Source organism: Muntiacus reevesi, chromosome 2 (assembly GCF_963930625.1).
Source record: "Muntiacus reevesi chromosome 2, mMunRee1.1, whole genome shotgun sequence".
Classification (NCBI taxonomy): domain Eukaryota; kingdom Metazoa; phylum Chordata; class Mammalia; order Artiodactyla; family Cervidae; genus Muntiacus; species Muntiacus reevesi.
The window spans coordinates 280,297,021-280,314,260 of record NC_089250.1 but is presented as its reverse complement, the minus strand read 5'-3'; the positions used below and the strand labels follow the sequence as shown (position 1 = coordinate 280,314,260).

The 17,240-nt window shown below is 46.2% G+C and overlaps 1 protein-coding gene across 1 annotated transcript; it reads left to right on the top strand.

Moving 5' to 3' along the window:
• Positions 1–4,077: 4,077 nt before the first annotated feature.
• Positions 4,078–16,715, top strand: C2H19orf18 (chromosome 2 C19orf18 homolog). Its single transcript, XM_065919516.1, has 7 exons — positions 4,078–6,516; positions 6,550–6,662; positions 7,217–7,255; positions 10,198–10,281; positions 11,118–11,220; positions 15,459–15,625; positions 16,367–16,715. Exons 1-7 carry the CDS (start codon positions 6,356–6,358, stop codon positions 16,483–16,485), a joined length of 786 nt encoding a protein of 261 aa, XP_065775588.1. The 5' UTR covers positions 4,078–6,355; the 3' UTR covers positions 16,486–16,715.
• The last annotated feature ends 525 nt before the right edge of the window (positions 16,716–17,240 follow it).

Here is a 17,240-nt window from a genome sequence, read left to right as displayed (position 1 = left end):
TGTGTCCAGGACTCCGAGGTCCCCTCACCTCCCTTATTCTCACCTATACATGGCTCAGTTCATTGCCCTTTTGATAGCCCTACTTCACTCTGCCCCAACTCTGAAACCTTCTGGGCCCGGTTGGAAGTCTCCACTCATCCATCATCTGCTGAAACATGAGTCTCCTCTTTGCGCAGCGCCTCTTAAGATCCTTGCAGGGAGTGGCTGCTTTCTCTCCTACTCTTCTTCACTCGTTGCTTCTAGATTGTTCTCCCTCCCTTTTCTCTAAAACAGTTCTGACTCTTGGAACATCAGACTGTCATATCACTCCTGCTTCTTTGTTGCAGTCATCTTATGAATGGTTCACCTGTCTGCAAAGATTTCTACTCTTGCAGTACTGCGTCTAAAACCACCCCATCATACTCCCAGTCCCATTATGCGTGTAGACGACCTTCCTGCGTCCTGACCTCACAGCTGTTCGACCTCTCTGCCAGTGGTTTTGCCTCCCACCCAGCCTGCAGCAGACGCTGCCATTGTCATCCCAGGACCATTCCATTACCAGGACTAGGACCTGCCCACCATCTGTTCCAAGTATCTTTTCCTCAGCTAGTTGGCTGTTTAGTACCAAGATTCCAACAATCCCTTGCCTGAAGCTTCCCTCCGGGTTGCTCCCAGCAGATGACTTTGCTTCTTGTTTCCTGAGTGAATAGGAGCCACCAGCAGAGGCTTCCATCGGAGGTCTCCACCTCCTCTACCCACTTTTGGTAACATCCGTGCCTTCCCACTGTTGCCTTTGTACAAATTGACTGGGTTGGTGCCAGAGCCTGTTCCATGTCCACTGCCTCAGGACATTGTTCCTGCGTTTCCCTTATCTGTTGTATCATCAGGTTTTCTATATATACTGGGTTATCCCCATGGACGTGCAAACATACTTTAAAAAAGGAAAAGAAAACCCTCTAGCTCCTTTATCATTCTCTGCTTTGTTACAGAAAGCCAAATTTCTCAAAGGTGGTCTCTTCTTGCTGTCTTCATTTCCCTTCCGTTCTTTCTTCTGCTCAGCCATTCAGTTGTGTCTGTCTCTTTGTGAACGCATGGACTGTTGCCCACCAGGCTCTTCTGTCCATGGAATTTCCCAGGCAAGAGTACTAGAGTGGGTTGTCATTTCCTCTTCCAGGGGATCTTCCCGACCCAGGGATTGAACTGACGTCTCCTGGGTCACCTGCATTGGCAGGCAGATTCTTTACCACTGAGGCCCTGGGGAAGCCGTTCTTTCTTGAACCCACTCCAAAACCTACCTTGCTGCCAGATGTCTTCCACATTGCTAAATCCAGTGGTCAGTTCTGTTTTCTTCCTTGACTTTAGTAGCAGCATCTCAAATCCTCAGGTGATGGGTCATTTGCTTCCTGAAATACCTGGCTTTCAGGGCTCAACCCCTACCCCTCTGGCCTGCATTTCAGGTCCCCTTTGCTGTTTCCTCCCCACTTTCCGTCTGCTCACGCTGCCTTGACCTCATCCAGTCTTGAGGCTCTATAAATACCACAGGTATGCTGTTAAATCTCCCTTTACGTCTGCAGTTTGGTGAGTTTTGAAAAAAAAAAGTCCATATCCTTGTAACCACCACTACAGTAAAACTATAGAATTTTTTCCCCTCTCCAGAAAGTTCCCCGTGTCTCTTCACAGTTAATCCCCACCACAACCCTAAGGCCTGAGCAGTCACATGTCTGTTTTGTGAATACACATAAGAATTGTCTCTTAGAGTTTTATACAGATAGGATTGTACAGTGTTCTGTTCGTATCCTACATTCTGTATCCAGATACTTTGCTCAGCATGATTCTGAAGGCTCCTCCACGTTGTACTGTGTCAGCAGCTTACTTTGCGTTGCATGGATGAGCCACAGGCAGTCATCCCGTTCACCTGTAGATGGACGTTACCTTGAGCCCAGCTCTGGGCGGGTGTAAATACAGCTGCTATGGATGTTCCTTTTCGGTGCTTTGTGTGTGTGCAGCTTTTCATTTGTCTTGGGCAAAAACCTAGCAGTGGAATAGCTGAGTTGTATGGTAAGTATATATTTAACTTCCTAAGCTACTTCTACGGGCCTTTTCATCTGATTGTCTTTATTCTGTTTTACATTCTGGGAAATTTATCTCTTCTTTTTTTAAGATTTCATCTATATATTTAAATTTTTTCTCTTTTTAAGACTTCTGTTATTAATACTTAGATGTTAGCATGTCTGTGTCTGCTGTCAGTATGTCTTACCTTTGCTTTCATGTTCTCTAATTCCTTTTTCTTTCTTTCCTCTGGACAGTTCCTGTTTCCTATACCAGTTTGCTAATTTGTTTCTCAGCTATCTATTTGCTACTTATTTCCTCTACTGTATCTTCATTTCAACAACTGTTTTACATATCTAATATTTCTTCTTGCTTCTCTTTTATATGTTATTAGTTTCATTCCCTATTGCTAATGTCATGCCTTATCTCTCTAAATGTATGTGACTACTTTAAAATTTTGGTCCATCTCTTCTAATATGTGTGCCTCTGATAGAATCCGTAATCCAGTGTGCTGTTTTTCTTTTGGAAATAAGTATGCTTAGAAAATTGCTTATTTCCTTGGCCAGTGAGCACATTTATTTCTCTTGTTTTCATCAGCTGCTTGTTTTTATGCATACATGGGATGGGATCAGATCCTGGTCCCTATGAACCCCAGTGAGTTCAGGGTTGGGAGGATGGATCCTAGGATGGGAAGGTGAAGGCACCAGAAAGCTAGTTAGTGACTCCTTACCTGCCAAGGTAACTGAGTCAGTGGCTTCTCACCTGCCAAGGTAACTCTGAGTCAGTGACTTCTCATCTCCCAAGGTAACTGAGTCAGTAGCTTCTCACCTGCCAAGGTAACTCTGAGTCAGTGGCTTCTCACCTCCCAAGGTAACTGAGTCAGTGGCTTCTCACCTCCCAAGGTAACTCTGAGTCAGTGGCTTCTCACCTGCCAAGGTAACTCTGAGTCAGTGGCTTCTCACCTCCCAAGGTAACTCTGAGTCAGTGGCTTCTCATCTCCCAAGGTAACTGAGTCAGTAGCTTCTCACCTGCCAAGGTAACTCTGAGTCAGTGGCTTCTCACCTCCCAAGGTAACTGAGTCTGGCTTCTCACCTCCCAAGGTAACTCTGAGTCAGTGGCTTCTCACCTGCCAAGGTAACTCTGAGTCAGTGACTTCTCACCTCCCAAGGTAACTGAGTCTGGCTTCTCACCTCCCAAGGTAACTCTGAGTCAGTGACTTCGCATCTCCCAAGGTAACTGAGTCAGTGGCTTCTCACCTGCCAAGGTAACTCTGAGTCAGTGGCTTCTCACCTCACAAGGTAACTGAGTCTGGCTTCTCACCTCCCAAGGTAACTCTGAGTCAGTGACTTCGCATCTCCCAAGGTAACTGAGTCAGTGGCTTCTCACCTGCCAAGGTAACTCTGAGTCAGTAGCTTCTCACCTCCCAAGGTAACTCTGAGTCAGTGGCTTCTCACCTCCCAAGGTAACTGAGTCAGTGACTCCTCACCTCCCAAGGTTACTCTGAAGTGTGATCCACCAGCCCAGGGCTTTGTAGAGTCAGGGTGGAAAAACCTGTGCCTGGTGTCATGGAGTCTCTGCCTGTTTCTCAGCTACTCCCAAGCACAGGTTACTGCCCAGCCTTGACTCCACCCCTCAGCAACCTGGACCAGGGGCCGTTCATGGCCGTGTTGATGCTGGACCATCCAACCAGCACGCCTTGCTCACTTCCCACTTCACCGCCCTCTCTTCACTTGCTTCGTTGCATGCGTCAGTGCTTGGCATCAGCTCGTACATTTTCTCCTTTCCTACTGTCCACTCTGTCTCCCAGTGCCGCGCACCAGGCTCTGTGCTCCGTGGAGTGGGGACCTCCTTGACCCTGGTCTGCCATGTCTGTGGGGCCCAGCATGGCACTGTGGCTCCGGAAGTGCTCGGGACACCAGCAGGTTGTCGGCTGTGCTTCTCAACCTCTTCACCTGGATCTCCTGACCGCGGAGATGTGGGGGGACTTGAGGGGGTGCAGCACAGGGAGAAGGGCTCTGCGGTCTCAGCAGATGGTCATGAAGCCCTGTATGTGGGAGAAGGAGTGGTCAGCCATATGATGGGGTCTGGGGGTGGATATCAAGGAGACAGTTACAGGAGTTGGTCAGAATCAGCATTATCCTTTTAAATGTGCGGGAACTGAATGACACTTTGAAGACAATGGCCATTATCAAAATGTCTAATTTCTTAATTTGAAGAATAAGTGTTTAAATGCTAAAAAAAAAAAAAAAAAAAAAAGCAATTAACTCAGAAGCAACGAGGCAGCCTTGCCTTGTGGACAGGAGAGAAGGGCCCGGGAATGTGGGTAGTGCTGGGCGCTGCCAGCAACAGCCTTCAGTCAGGAGAGCCAGAGCTCACGCCAGCCTCCCCTGCAGAAGCTGGACAGTGCCTCCTCGCGGCATCACAAAGACGAAACCCCTCGGCGGGTGGAGCAGGTGTGGCGCTTAGGGGCAGCACCCTGCTCAAGGCGGGTCCTCACGGTGGGAGGAACCGGTGAAGGGTCTGCAGAAGTACTCGTGCCCCAAAGAGGGAGTGTCCCGGTGGAGAAATGAGGACCCTGATGAGATTTTCCAGCCAGAAACCACTAAGTTTGGTCTTGTTCCCCAAACTTCTTATCCTGAAAGTTACTTGGGGCATCTTAAAAGTACAGGCCCCTCCCCCTGGCCCCAGAAATGTATTTTCAACCAGGGGTCTGGAGGTTCTTATCGTCCTGGGAGCAGACGTCTAGTGGGACATGACACGGTTTATACCCCACAAGGGAGGAAGCAGCTTGGCTTGAGGTCACTGTGGGTCCACTTTGCGCAGGACCCCAGCAAAGTGCTAGGGACTTGTAACTTGGCCCCATGCAGCGACTACAGCGTGGAGGAGGGTGGTGGCCTAGGCTTCATGGCCTAGAGGGGCCACCTGAAGGGCTCCAGTATACAGGTGGGGTGGAACTCGGAGATGCGGGGTGGCGGTGTGAAATTTCACCTCCAGGCTCCTGGAAAACACACAGTTTATTCTGTCCAACGTTTTGTGTTCCAGGAAACCTGGACTAGGAGCCCGGTGTTCACAGACCCAGGGGGAAGGACTGGGCAAGGCAGCAGTGAGCACAGGGAGAGCGATATTCCAGGCCAGCTCCAGAGACAGCAGTGTCCCCAGGGACCTTGACAGTCCTAAGTCCAGTCTGAACAGTGCCCACAGGCAGGCCAATACGAAGCTCAAAAGAGATGGGCTTGATCGGAGGCAGCTGTGAGACTGGGATTTGGAAATCATGGGAGCCGCATCCTTACCAGGCTCGTCCCGGGGGCACAGCATGATGGCGGGAAGACAGGTTGGGTGTTGAGAGAACAGAGCAAGGCCCCCTTGATTGTCCACAGCGGGAGGAAGTCTTGGGGGGGGGGCGGGTCCTAGCCTTGTCATCCCCCAGACATTTAGGGGGGGCAGCCGCCCTCTGGGCTGCAGCACAGGTGGAGTTGGCTCCTGGTCCTCGGGGCTGTATAAGCACCAAGAGGTGTCTGGGCTGTTCTTACCACCATTGGTAGGAGGGATGAGAGCCTATTTTGTGTATCATGTGAACTACCGGCTGGGCAGAGGACAAATCCAGGAGACAGCCTTCTACACCATCTCACTGTTCAATCCCCTTTCTACAGGCTGAGATGATTCAATTAATCTCTCCCTTAAACTTTTGCAGACAGCCACTTGGGTCTAGGCTTCTGGACGGTACCCCAGAGGTTGGAGGCGTACCAAACTGCTTTTTTTCAAAGATTACACACTCACATTTTACATCCAGAACTGACTCACTCTCAGTGCCCAGCCTGTTCTCGAGCGTTGTGTGGATTGCATTATTGAGCCATCCCTGTAACCCTGTGAAGCGGGTATTCTTTCCTCCTCCTGTTTTACTGATGAGGAAGCTGACGCTCAGAGAGGTTAAGTAACTTGATGAAGCTCAAACATCCAGGAAGCCAGAGGTAAGCATTAGAGTGGGCCTACAGAGCCCCGCTGTCTCCTCCGTCTGCTTCTTGTGAGGTGTCACACTGAATTATAATTGATTCCCTTCTGTCTCCTCAAGAGTCTGGGCACTGAGGGTCCCACTCACTCCCAGCACACCCTCTCGTTCTGTTAGGCTCCCCATTGGCTGACTTGGTTCCATCAAAGAATGCCACGTAGCGACGCGAGCTGACCTCACACTGGTGGCTCCCAGTCAGAACGGAGGCATTGTGTAGGGAGAAGAGCTCCTTAGTTTGAGTCTCAGAGAAATACAGGGCAGATGGTGGAGGTAGCTAAATACTTCCTTTCACCCACACGATAACAAACTAGCAGTTTTGGAATGATGGACAAGGTTCCAATTTCTTTTGCTGTTTTATTTTTGTTTTTAATGGAGTACCCACTTCATCTGTGTGTGCCTTATGGAGGTGAGTTCAAACCAGTCAGACAAACAACAGGCCGAATGGGTTGCCTCAACCATTGCTTTCACTCGTTTCAGGGGAAGTAAGAAGGGGTGATTACACCTCACTGCTGTAGGTTTTCTTTTCCAGATCATTTTCCCTTAGAACGACAGCCAAACGTCACCAAACAACCCATACAGTTGGGTAAGCAATTTCGTTTGGTCCATGGAGCTATCCCAAGACCCAGAGGTGAGTCGTCGTTTCTACTCGGTCAGTGGAATGGGAACTGCACTCTGTGCTCCTCCTAGCTGCTATTCAATGTGTCTTGTCTTCTTTGTTAGTATCGTGATCCATAAAATAATAAGATTAGATAGACGTTGCTTGGAAACTAGATCTGTGTTCTCTCTGTGTGAGCTGGGTGATGGCAAGGCTGTCACTGCCTCCCGGCACCACCTCTCTGAGCTGATGACAGCACCGCGCCCTTCAGCTCTGCGCCGTTTCTCTCGGTCCTCTGCTTGGGAGGAGGTTCCCAGCTTGCGTGACTGCAGAAGCAGGCCACACCCAGATGTCCATGTGCGTCAGAGGAAACACTGGCTGCGAGCAGAGCACCGCTCTTCTGCAGGCTAACCCCGTGCATCTGCTCGGCACTGGAGTAAACTTGCTAAGAGCATTTACCATCTCAGCAATTAATACTTGGAAACTACGTGTCATGCCCTGTCATCTAATACCAAGTTACGTTGTAATTTTCCTAAATGTATCCTAAACCTCTCTCTCCTCTCTGCTCCCCGTCAATGGCCATCTAGCTCCGAGTACCACGCCCACGCAGCCCCCAGCGAGCACTGGTGAGTCGGGATCTGGGAGTGCACATGGGATCCATGAATATCTGCAAAGCTCTTGTGTCGTATGGCTCCTCCAGGAGGGCGTCCCATGATGCTCCATAACCTGTACAGCTCCCCCCTACTCCGTGCAAATTAGAAAAAGGCACGCCTTGCCCCCCATGGCTGGGTTAGTAACCATGCTGCTAGGGACAGATTAGAAAATAGCACAGATGTCAAAGTGTCAGGAAATATAGAAAAAAAAATCACGGTTAATACATCTGTCCATCCCAAAGACATTCTTTATTACTCTTCCTAAAGCTTAGCCATGGGCTTCCCAGGTGGCTCAGTGTAAAGAACCTGTAAGTGATGCACGTTTGATCCCTGGGTTGGGGAGATCCTCTGAGGGCGTGCGACCCACTCCAGTATTCTTGGCTAGAGAATCCCATGGACAGAGGAGCCTGGCTGGCTGCAGTCCATGGGGTCACAAAGAGCTGGACACGACTGAGCAACTGAGCGCGCGCACACACACAGCTCAGCTATAGTATTTCATTTCCCCATTCACTTCACCACCACCAAAGTCCAGAAAAGGAAGCTGGGTCAAAGTGTTAGAAGGCCCACATTCTAGTCTATCTTGACACTAACTATCAACACTAACCTCTTGTGAGGTGGCCCTAGAGGTTTGCTGAGTCCTCTGCCATCCCTGAGCTTTCAGTCCCAAGTGTAATTTATGATACAGACATAGAAGACAAAATTGTTTCTCTAGTTGGACCACTGGAAGACTCCAATTTGCTCCTGTAACTCTCAGCTCTCGGTTACATGGAAAGATGCCTACCTCATAAAAGGAAAATACACCTTGAAAATACATTCTAATTCCAGTTTTGAGCTATGTTGAAAGTGGGCAAAATATCTCAAACTGTACCGGCAAAGGAGTAGGGAAAGTTAATCTGTCTTGTGTGTAAGCCAGGAACAAGTGCAGTTTCTTCAGAGGGCAATCTGGGAGTTCTTATAAGAAGAATGCATTCACTTTTTGACCCACAGTTTTGAAATACACCCAGGATTTGTTTTAATCAGGTATGATAAGACCCACAGACTCAGAAATGATCATTGTGAAGGAGGAAGGTTATACACACAGAATCCTAGAAGCGGCAGGCAGGGCACACCATGCCAAGCCTTGTGGGGAAGGACCAGCCTTGTCAGGAGGCAGGGGGCAGAAAGAGGGGAGCATGACCCGGAGCTCCTGGTGACTGTCTGGGGAAAGGAGTGGGCGAGGCAGGGCAGGTACATGGGGTGAGCTCAGTGTGGCACTTGTGACTGTTGCCGTTCAGTCGCTAAGTCGTGTCTGACTCTCTGTGATCCCATGGGCTGCAGCACCCAGGCTTCCCTGTCCTTCACTATCTCCCAGAGTTGGCTCAAACCCATGTCCATTGAGTCATGATGCCATCCAGTCATCTCACCCTCTGTCACCCCTTCTCCTCCCGCCTTCAGTCTTTCCCAGCATCAGGGTCTTCTCCAGGGAGTCAGCTCTTTCCGTCAGGTGACCAGGGTACTGGAACTTCAGCTTCAGCATCAGTCCTTCCGATGAATATTCAGGGTTGATTTCCTTTAGGACTGACTAGTGTTGCATAGTTTGAATAATTTTGGTGGGCTCCGGGGTACAGGAGTGGCTATAAAAAAATAGTCAGTGTACCCAGCCCTTCTGTTTATAGGAAATTTTATTTAAAGTATGCTGGTCTGTTTTCCTAGTCCAGGTGCCCTTCCCCTTTGCTTGGTGACTTTCTCCTCTGTTTTTCTGCTTCACAAACACCCCCACCGTATCTACCCCAGCCTTGATCTTACAGAATGACCTTGTTCCCACCATCACTGACAAAACAGAAGCACTTGAGCGAGCATCTGCATCTCCCTGACTAGCAGTTGAATAACACTTTCTCATCTTTCCTCCCGGCCAGGTCAAGGCTGACCCTTCACCTTTGCACCAACTTCCATCCCCTTGGGACGCTGGTCGATTCTTTCTCCCTTTCCAGTAGCATCACAATTTAAAGTGTTGTCCCTGTGCTCATGAGATCATAATGTCAATTTTTCTGTATTAAAAAGCAAAACCTGTCTCCCGATCCCTCAGCCCCTTTTGGGAGATGCCTTCATTTCTCTTCCTGCCATGACAGCAAACGTCTTCAGAAAGTTTTCAAAACTTTTCCTCTCTGTAATCCCTTTCCTTCTATTCTCTCGTGACCTTCTGTCACTCATGCACATGGGTAATATCACTTTTGACTAGGTCTGCAATGACCTTCCCACTGCCAAGTCCAACAGCCAGTTTGCAGTAGTCACGGTTTTGAAACCATCTGTAACCCTTGTCCTCCACGTCAGTATTTCATTATGAAAACCTGAAAATGTACAGAAAAATGGAGAGAATCATTAAATGAACATCCACGTATTCATTGGAAGTTCCGATATTGAAGCTGAAACTCCAATACTTTGGCACCTGATGGGAAGAGCTGACTCATTTAAAAAGACCCTGATGCTGGGAAAGATTGAGGGCAGGAGGAGAAGGGGACAACAGAGGATGAGATGGTTGGATGGCCGACACAATGGACATGGGTTTGGGTGGACTCCGGGAGCTGGTGATGGACAGGGAGGCCTGGCGTGCTGCGGTCCGTGGGGTCGCAAAGAGTCAGACACGACTGAGCGTGTGAACTGAACTGAAAGCTTAAGCATTTAATCTTTGAGCATTTTCATAGTCCAGGTTCTTTTCTTCATGTCAAGCTGACTTCACATTGAGGTGCCAGTCTCGAAGAGTTTCTCAGCTCAGTTGTTGGGCCCGAGAAGGGGAAGAAAGCGAGGGAGCGCTCCGTGTGAGACGAGGAGGAGGCACCTCAGTTTGTCAGAATTTACAAATGGTTGAGGAATGTACTTAGTCAGTTGCGCCTTTGTTCAGTTTGTACCTATAGTAGCTCTGTTTATTTTCATTTCAGATGATGAGAAGAGTGAGCCTGCAAGGACCACCCTTGGTTTTATAGGATATTCAATGGGCCTAAACACCAGTCCCTGGAATGCAGGTTTGTGGGGTTAGATCTCAAATTGCCCTGTAATATCCTGTTTTATTTAAAAACAGCAGTGTACAACCTAAGGCCATCCGGCGACACTTGAGCTGTAAAACCACTTGAGTGTGAGGCCACTCTCCTTGCAGCTGTATCAGTGGTGGTTTCTGCCATGCATCAGTGACCGGTCTCATAAGAAAGGGCTTTGGCCAAAGACAGGAGACAGATGAAAAAAGGAGTCAGGGTTTGGGTGGGAATTCAAATTATACTTGCTCACACAGGCTGTGCAATCTGGCTTGCGTGGTTTTCTTGTAAATTAAGAATTTTATTTTTAATGTTATTTCTGATTTTCTCTCCCATTCCCCTAAAACAATACATTAACTGATACATGTGTGTGTGCTAAGTCACTTCAGTCGTGTCTAATTCTGTGTGAGCCTGTGGACTGTAGCCTGCCAGGCTTCTCTGTCCATGGGATTCTCCAGGCAAGAATATTGGAGTGGGTTGTCATGCCCTCCTCCAGGGTATCTTCCCCATCCTAGGATTGAGCCCAATCTCTTTATGTCTCCTACATTACCAGGTGAGCGCTTTACCACTAGCGCCGCCTACGAAAGTCGCTCAGTCGTGTCTGACTCTGCAACCCATGGACTGTGCAGTCCATGGAATTCTCCAGGCCAGAATACTGGAGTGGGTAGCCTTTCCCTTCTCCAGGGGATCTTCCCAACCCAGGAATTGATTCAGGGTCTCCTGTATTGCAGGTGGATGTTTTACCAGCGGAGCTATCAGGGAAGCCCTAATAACTGATAGTCACAGCTAAAATGAGATTTTATGAAAACTTCTTTTCCTTCTATTTTTAGCATGGATTCCTCATAGACCTGCTCTTGTTAAAGTAATTACAATTGCATGTATAGCCCTCACTATTGCCCTGATATTTGGGACCATTATTTCCTACGTGATATAGTAAGTCTATGCTCAATAATCTTTACTGTCCTTTAGTAAGACATAAAGTAACTAGATTATTTCATGGTAGTAATGTTAATAATGGTGATGATGTTGGTAATTCTTATAATCACTGAATAATTACAGTCATTATAAATTTTCAGTGTTTTTCAGAATATGGCCTATATTCATGGTGGATCATGACATAAATGAAAAATATAAAAAGAAACATGACAAAAAATAAAAAATAAATAAAAAGTATGACTAAATAACAAAAAAGAAACAGGACAGAATAAATACAATTTAGTAGAATAGAAATGCTGTTTTTCAACTTTTCAGACTTAAGATTGTGAAGTAAAAGTTATCTCTCGTCCCGGGACACGGGGCGCTGCCGGAAAGGCGGCTGCCCCCTCGCCCATCAGGCACCGCAAGTTCGTGGGGAACCTGGTGCTAAACCATTCGTAGGCGACCGGCTTCTGGGTCGGGGTTTCGTACGTAGCAGAGCAGCTCCCTCGCTGCGATCTATTGAAAGTCAGCCCTCCAAACAAGGGTTTGTAATAAAAAAAAGAAAAAAGATTAAAAGAAAAAGTTATCTCTTACTGTGGCTCATGATCAAAAATGTTCTGAGATGCTGGCACCCTCTCACAATGTGATTTTCTAGAGTGAACTTGATGCTTTGGAAAGAAATCTTAATAGCGCAAAGCAGAAAAGTAACCACTGTCTCTTTCACTAGAAACTTATCATCATTGTGGTTGGGGTGATAGTGGCATTTAGGGAAGACACTTCATCTTGTTCACACAAATAAAGCTTGTGGCGAAGCCAGTTTATGTGATCATTTTGAAATTAGTATCAGACAAAAGCGAGCCACACTGTGACATCATGTGACTGTGATCAGGAGCAGCACGTTGATTCCTATTCTAGGATTTACTTCCAGGATTCCACTATATCCCATCAGAAACATCTTGAGGAAGTTCTAAATTCTTTGTTAGGATTAAGTGTGCACGTGGGAAATACATTGCCATGTATGGAATATCTTTTAAGGTAACCATTTTAGGTTAGCTTGAAGTATATCAAATGAAGGTAAAATTAAAGGTGAAATTGAAGAGACTTTGCTAATGAGTGAGTGTCACCAGCATGTTTGGTTCTGGATTTTCTAATCTGACGATCTCCTTTGACTCAATTTATGGAACTTCAATTTCAGTTTATTTCATTAGTATAAACAAAGATGTCAACAGATATGAAGACTCCTAAAATGACTCACTAAAGCATTTCATCCTGAACTCTTAGTGAGAAATTAAGTTACTGAGCTAATGTCAACATTTATAGCTTTTAAGTTTGTGTTACCCATAGTGACATTTTAAAACATGAGGCAAAAGGAAAAATATGTGCCCCAGAGCACGTTTTTATGTACTTTTTAGCCATTAATTTTTTCCAGAAGTATATTTTGGATATATATCAATGAGGGACTTCCCTGGTGGTCCAGGGGTTAAGACTTTGTGCTCCCAATGCAGGGGACCCGAGTTCGGTCCCTAGTCAGGGAACTAGATCCCAGAAGCCACAACTAAGAGTTCACATGCCACATCTAAACATCCTACATGCCACAACAAAGATCCAGTGCAGCCAAATTAAATAAATAAATAAGTATAAAAAATGAAAATATATTCAGTTCAGTTCAGTCACTCAGTTGTGTCTGACTCTTTGCGACCCCATGAACCACAGCACGCCAGGCCTCCCTGTCCGTCACCAACTCCCAGAGTCCACCCAAACCCATGTCCATCAAGTCAGTGATGCCATCCAACCATCTCATCCTCTGTCGTCCCCTTCTCCTGCCCTCAATCTTTCCCAGCATCAGGGTCTTTTCCAGTGAGTCAGCTCTTCACATCAGGTGGCCAAAGTATTGGAGTTTCAGCTTCAGCATCAGTCCTTCCAATGAACACCCAGGACTGATCTCCTTTAGGATGAACTGGTTGGATCTCCTTGAAGTCCAAGGGACTCTCAAGAGTCTTCTGCAACACCACAACTCAAAAGCATCAATTCTTCGTCGCTCTGCTTTCTTTATAGTCCAACTCTCACATCCATATATTGGGAAAACCATAGCCTCAGCTAGACGAACCTTTGTTGGCAAAGTAATGTCTCTGCTTTTTAATATGCTGTCTAGGTTGGTCATAACTTTCCTTCCAAGGAGGAAGCGTCTTTTAATTTCATGACTGCAATCACCATCTGCAGTGATTTTGGAGCCCAGAAAAATAAAGTCAGCCACTGTTTCTACTGTTTCCCCATCTATTTGCCATGAAGTGATGGGACTGGATGCCATGATCTTAGTTTTCTGAATGTTGAGCTTTAAGCCAACTTTTTCACTCTCCTCTCTCACTTTCATCAAGAGGCTCTTTAGTTCCTCTTCACTTTCTGTCATAAGGGTGGTGTCATCTGCATATCTGAGGTTACTGATATTTCTCCCGGCAATCTTGATTCCAGCTTGGGCTTCTTCCAGCCCAGTGTTTCTCATGATGTACTCTACATATAAGTTAAATAAGCAGAGTGACAATATACAGCCTTGACGTACTCCTTTTCCTATTTGGAACCAGTCTGTTGTTCCATGTCCAGTTCTAACTGTTGCTTCCTGACCTGCATACAGGTTTCTCAAGAGGCAGGTCAGGTGGTCTGGTATTCCCATCTCTTTCAGAATTTTCCACAGTTTATTGTGATCCACACAGTCATATTAGTGAGTTTTATTTCATTTAAACCAGGAAAGTAAAATTATAATAAATTTTGTTTCTGATATAAAGTATTTAAACTTAAAATAATGCTGTGAGTTTTGATAGAGGACTTTTCAATTTTTTAAAATATATTCTCAACTACTTTAATGTTTTAGAAAAGAAGAACCATAGAATAATACATAAAAGCATGTATATAGGGACTCAATATTTTCCCTTTTGACTCAGGCTCTCATGCAGTTCATCACAGTGCTGATGGATCCTGCTTTTTAAATTTTGATATTTGGTTTATTGTGTTTTTTTCCAGTTTTTTTCCTTTTTTTACCCACACTGCATTGCTTGTGGGATCTTAGTTCCCCAACCAGGGATTGAACCTGGGCTCTTGGCGGTGGAAACACTGAGTCCCAACCACTGGACGGCCAGGGAATTCACTCATTTCAGTTTTTAAAAATATTTATCATCATTACTGAGTTTTTTGGCACCCCCTTAAATTTTTCACATGAAGTGAGCACCTCAGTCTCCTCACCCAAATCCTGTTCCTGTCCCAGTTTTCTGACTATCTGCAGCAGTTTTTACAGTCAAATCAGTTCTGCTGCTGCACAGCATGATTCTGGAATGTTACCCCTACACCCTTTCCTCCATCTCAGCTCCTTAGAACACGATTAAGCTAAGCCTAAAATGATTTATTATTACATGTAGTGTTAGTTGCTCAGTCGTGTCCCACTTTGCAACCCCGTGGACTGTAGCCTGCAGGGCTTCTCTGTCCATGGAATTCTCCAGGCAAGAATACTGGAGTGTGCAGCCATTCCCTTCTCTAGGGGATCTTCCTGACCCATGAATCTAACCCAGGTCTCCTACATTACAGGCAGATTCTTTGCCATCTGAGCCACCCCGGAAGCCCATTATTACATAAGTCAAACATAATTAAGAAGGTACATATGTTAGAAAAAATTAAACACTGTATTATCCATTTCCACTTCACACAGAAATATCTGGTCAATGAGCCACTTCCAAGTTTGGATCTAGGTGAGGTGAACAAGGCACTCGCTTCAGGTGCAAAATTTAAGGCAGTGCCAAAAACTTGGTAGTCAAGATAAATAATAATACAGTATTTTTTTAATCTAAATTTATGCATTCCCAGCCCCATGATGAACATTTTAAATACAGGATCAGCAACAGTGCCAGGCCAAAAAATATTGGAGACTGAGCAAAAGGAAAAACCAACAGTACGTATGCTATCTTTATATAAAATGTTGACATTTTGTTCAAAGTCTATTTCTGCCTCCCTCCCCATGTACTAGTACCACCATGTACTAGTGACTGCTTTTTAGTCAGAAAATCACAGCACTAAGGATTAAGACCTGATGATTTAGTGTGAAAAGTATGCTTTGGAATTTCTCTGTGTTGGGAATTCTTTTGGTGGCCCAGTGGTTAAGACTCAGCACGCCCATTGCACAGGGCACAGTTTGATCCCCGGTCAGGAACTAAGGTTCTGCGAGCCATAGGGCACAGCCTTCCCCCGAAATTATGTATTTTGTTCTGCAGTCGACTGGTAGAGGCTGAGGAAAAACAACAACTTGCATCACTTTATAAAAATATCAAGATCCCATCGTTAGGAGATGAAGAGGAATTCCTTGAGGATGAGAGCCAGGACGAGTCCACGTACCTGCTTCCAGAGAATGAGAAGGAACTGGAAAATTTCATTCATTCAGGTAGGTGGTCAGCCAGTTTATCTTGTCAGATCCAAAACTGCAGGAAAGCTGAGCTGACAGTGAGGCTTTGGTTTTCTCAAAAGCAAAGCTAAGTGGGAGGTGAGAAAGATGAACGTCTCTAGCCACACCTGCGGGGGTAAACCATCCTCAGTCACACAGAGGGGCAGACAGCTGTCTGGTTGCTTGGTTCCTTTTGCAAGGCGATTCCGAGGATTGGAAAGAGAGTTCAGGAGACGAAACCTTCCCTGGACTAAACATTTCCCTCACACATACTTATTGATGTTGTGTTATTCTCGAGTTTTGAATGCCAGGCAGATGCCTTCCTACACCGTCTGCCTCAGCCTGATGTGGAAATGGGATCCAAGCGCACAAAGCAGGTCACTGTCCCCGGGTCGGAGACCCCTGCTGAGAGTCGCCCGCCACCCCTGCCTCTTCTCGTGAGGAGATAGCAACATGTATGCTCGTGTGGGGGGCTTGCCAAGCTGCTTAAGTTTTAAAAACATGTATAGTTGACTTACAATATTATGCATTGTTAAAACTGGGAATTTACAAAGCTTGAGTACAGAAAGTGGGGAAATAATTTCAAAGTGCCGTTTTCCTTATCAGGCAAATAGCATTCAGTGTAGCCTAAAAATTCCGTTGTTCCTTCCTTTATATTTCCATGTCTTTCCTCACTTCTTTTGTCTCCATTTATAATTCCTCGCTTATTAGTATCTCAGCAACATGATGTCTATATTTTAGTTATTAGATCGAAAAGAAGAAAGCATCTTGAAAAGAAGAGGTTGAATGCAGCCCAAACCCTAGTAAAGGAAGTGGAAGTAAAGGATCCCGCACGGCCTGCCAGAGCGGGGGGCCTGTGAGAGCAGGACGCGCCCGCCAGCGCGGAGGGGCAGCTGCGGGGGGACTTGGGCTGGGAGCGCGCCTGGCTTGCTTCTGGAGAACCTTGTACAGGAGCGCCCTGAATGATGACGGCCAGACGTGAGAGCAGGAAATAAATTCACACGATGTGGCAGTTCTTGCTTAATTGGAAGAGAAATCTGACTTTGTAAGTGTGAAAGAGAAATTGTCAGGATTTTCTTTTCTCACTCCTAACCAGTAATTTCTTTGGGCAAGTCTCCCAGGCCATGCCAGGGAACCACTTTCATAAAATAAAGCTTCCCCAGTGACATTATCTGTCAATTCCGGTAGCTTGCTTCCATTTTACTATGAGGAGAGTGAGAATGTCAAAATGAATATGACACTAGATTAAGATACAGTAACCTTTGTTTTTAAGGATCTGGGACCTGGTGAGGGAAATAAACCTGCTGGCAAAGAGCTGAAAACATTTCCAGAGCTAGGAGTCACTGAGAGGTGTGGGAAACATGAAAAGAGGCAAGATTTAATCTGAACAGGGCTGTTGATTTGGGAAACAGTCTGATGGTTCCTCCAGAAGTTAAATATAGAGTCACTCCATGACCCAGCACCTCCTAGGTATATATCTGAAAGAATTGAAAATATATGCACCTGCACACAAGAGAAAGCTGTCCACAAACATTCACAGCAGCGTTATTCATAAGAGCAGAAAGGCAGAAACACCACTTCTGTCCATCAGCTGATAAACAGGTGGACAAAATGT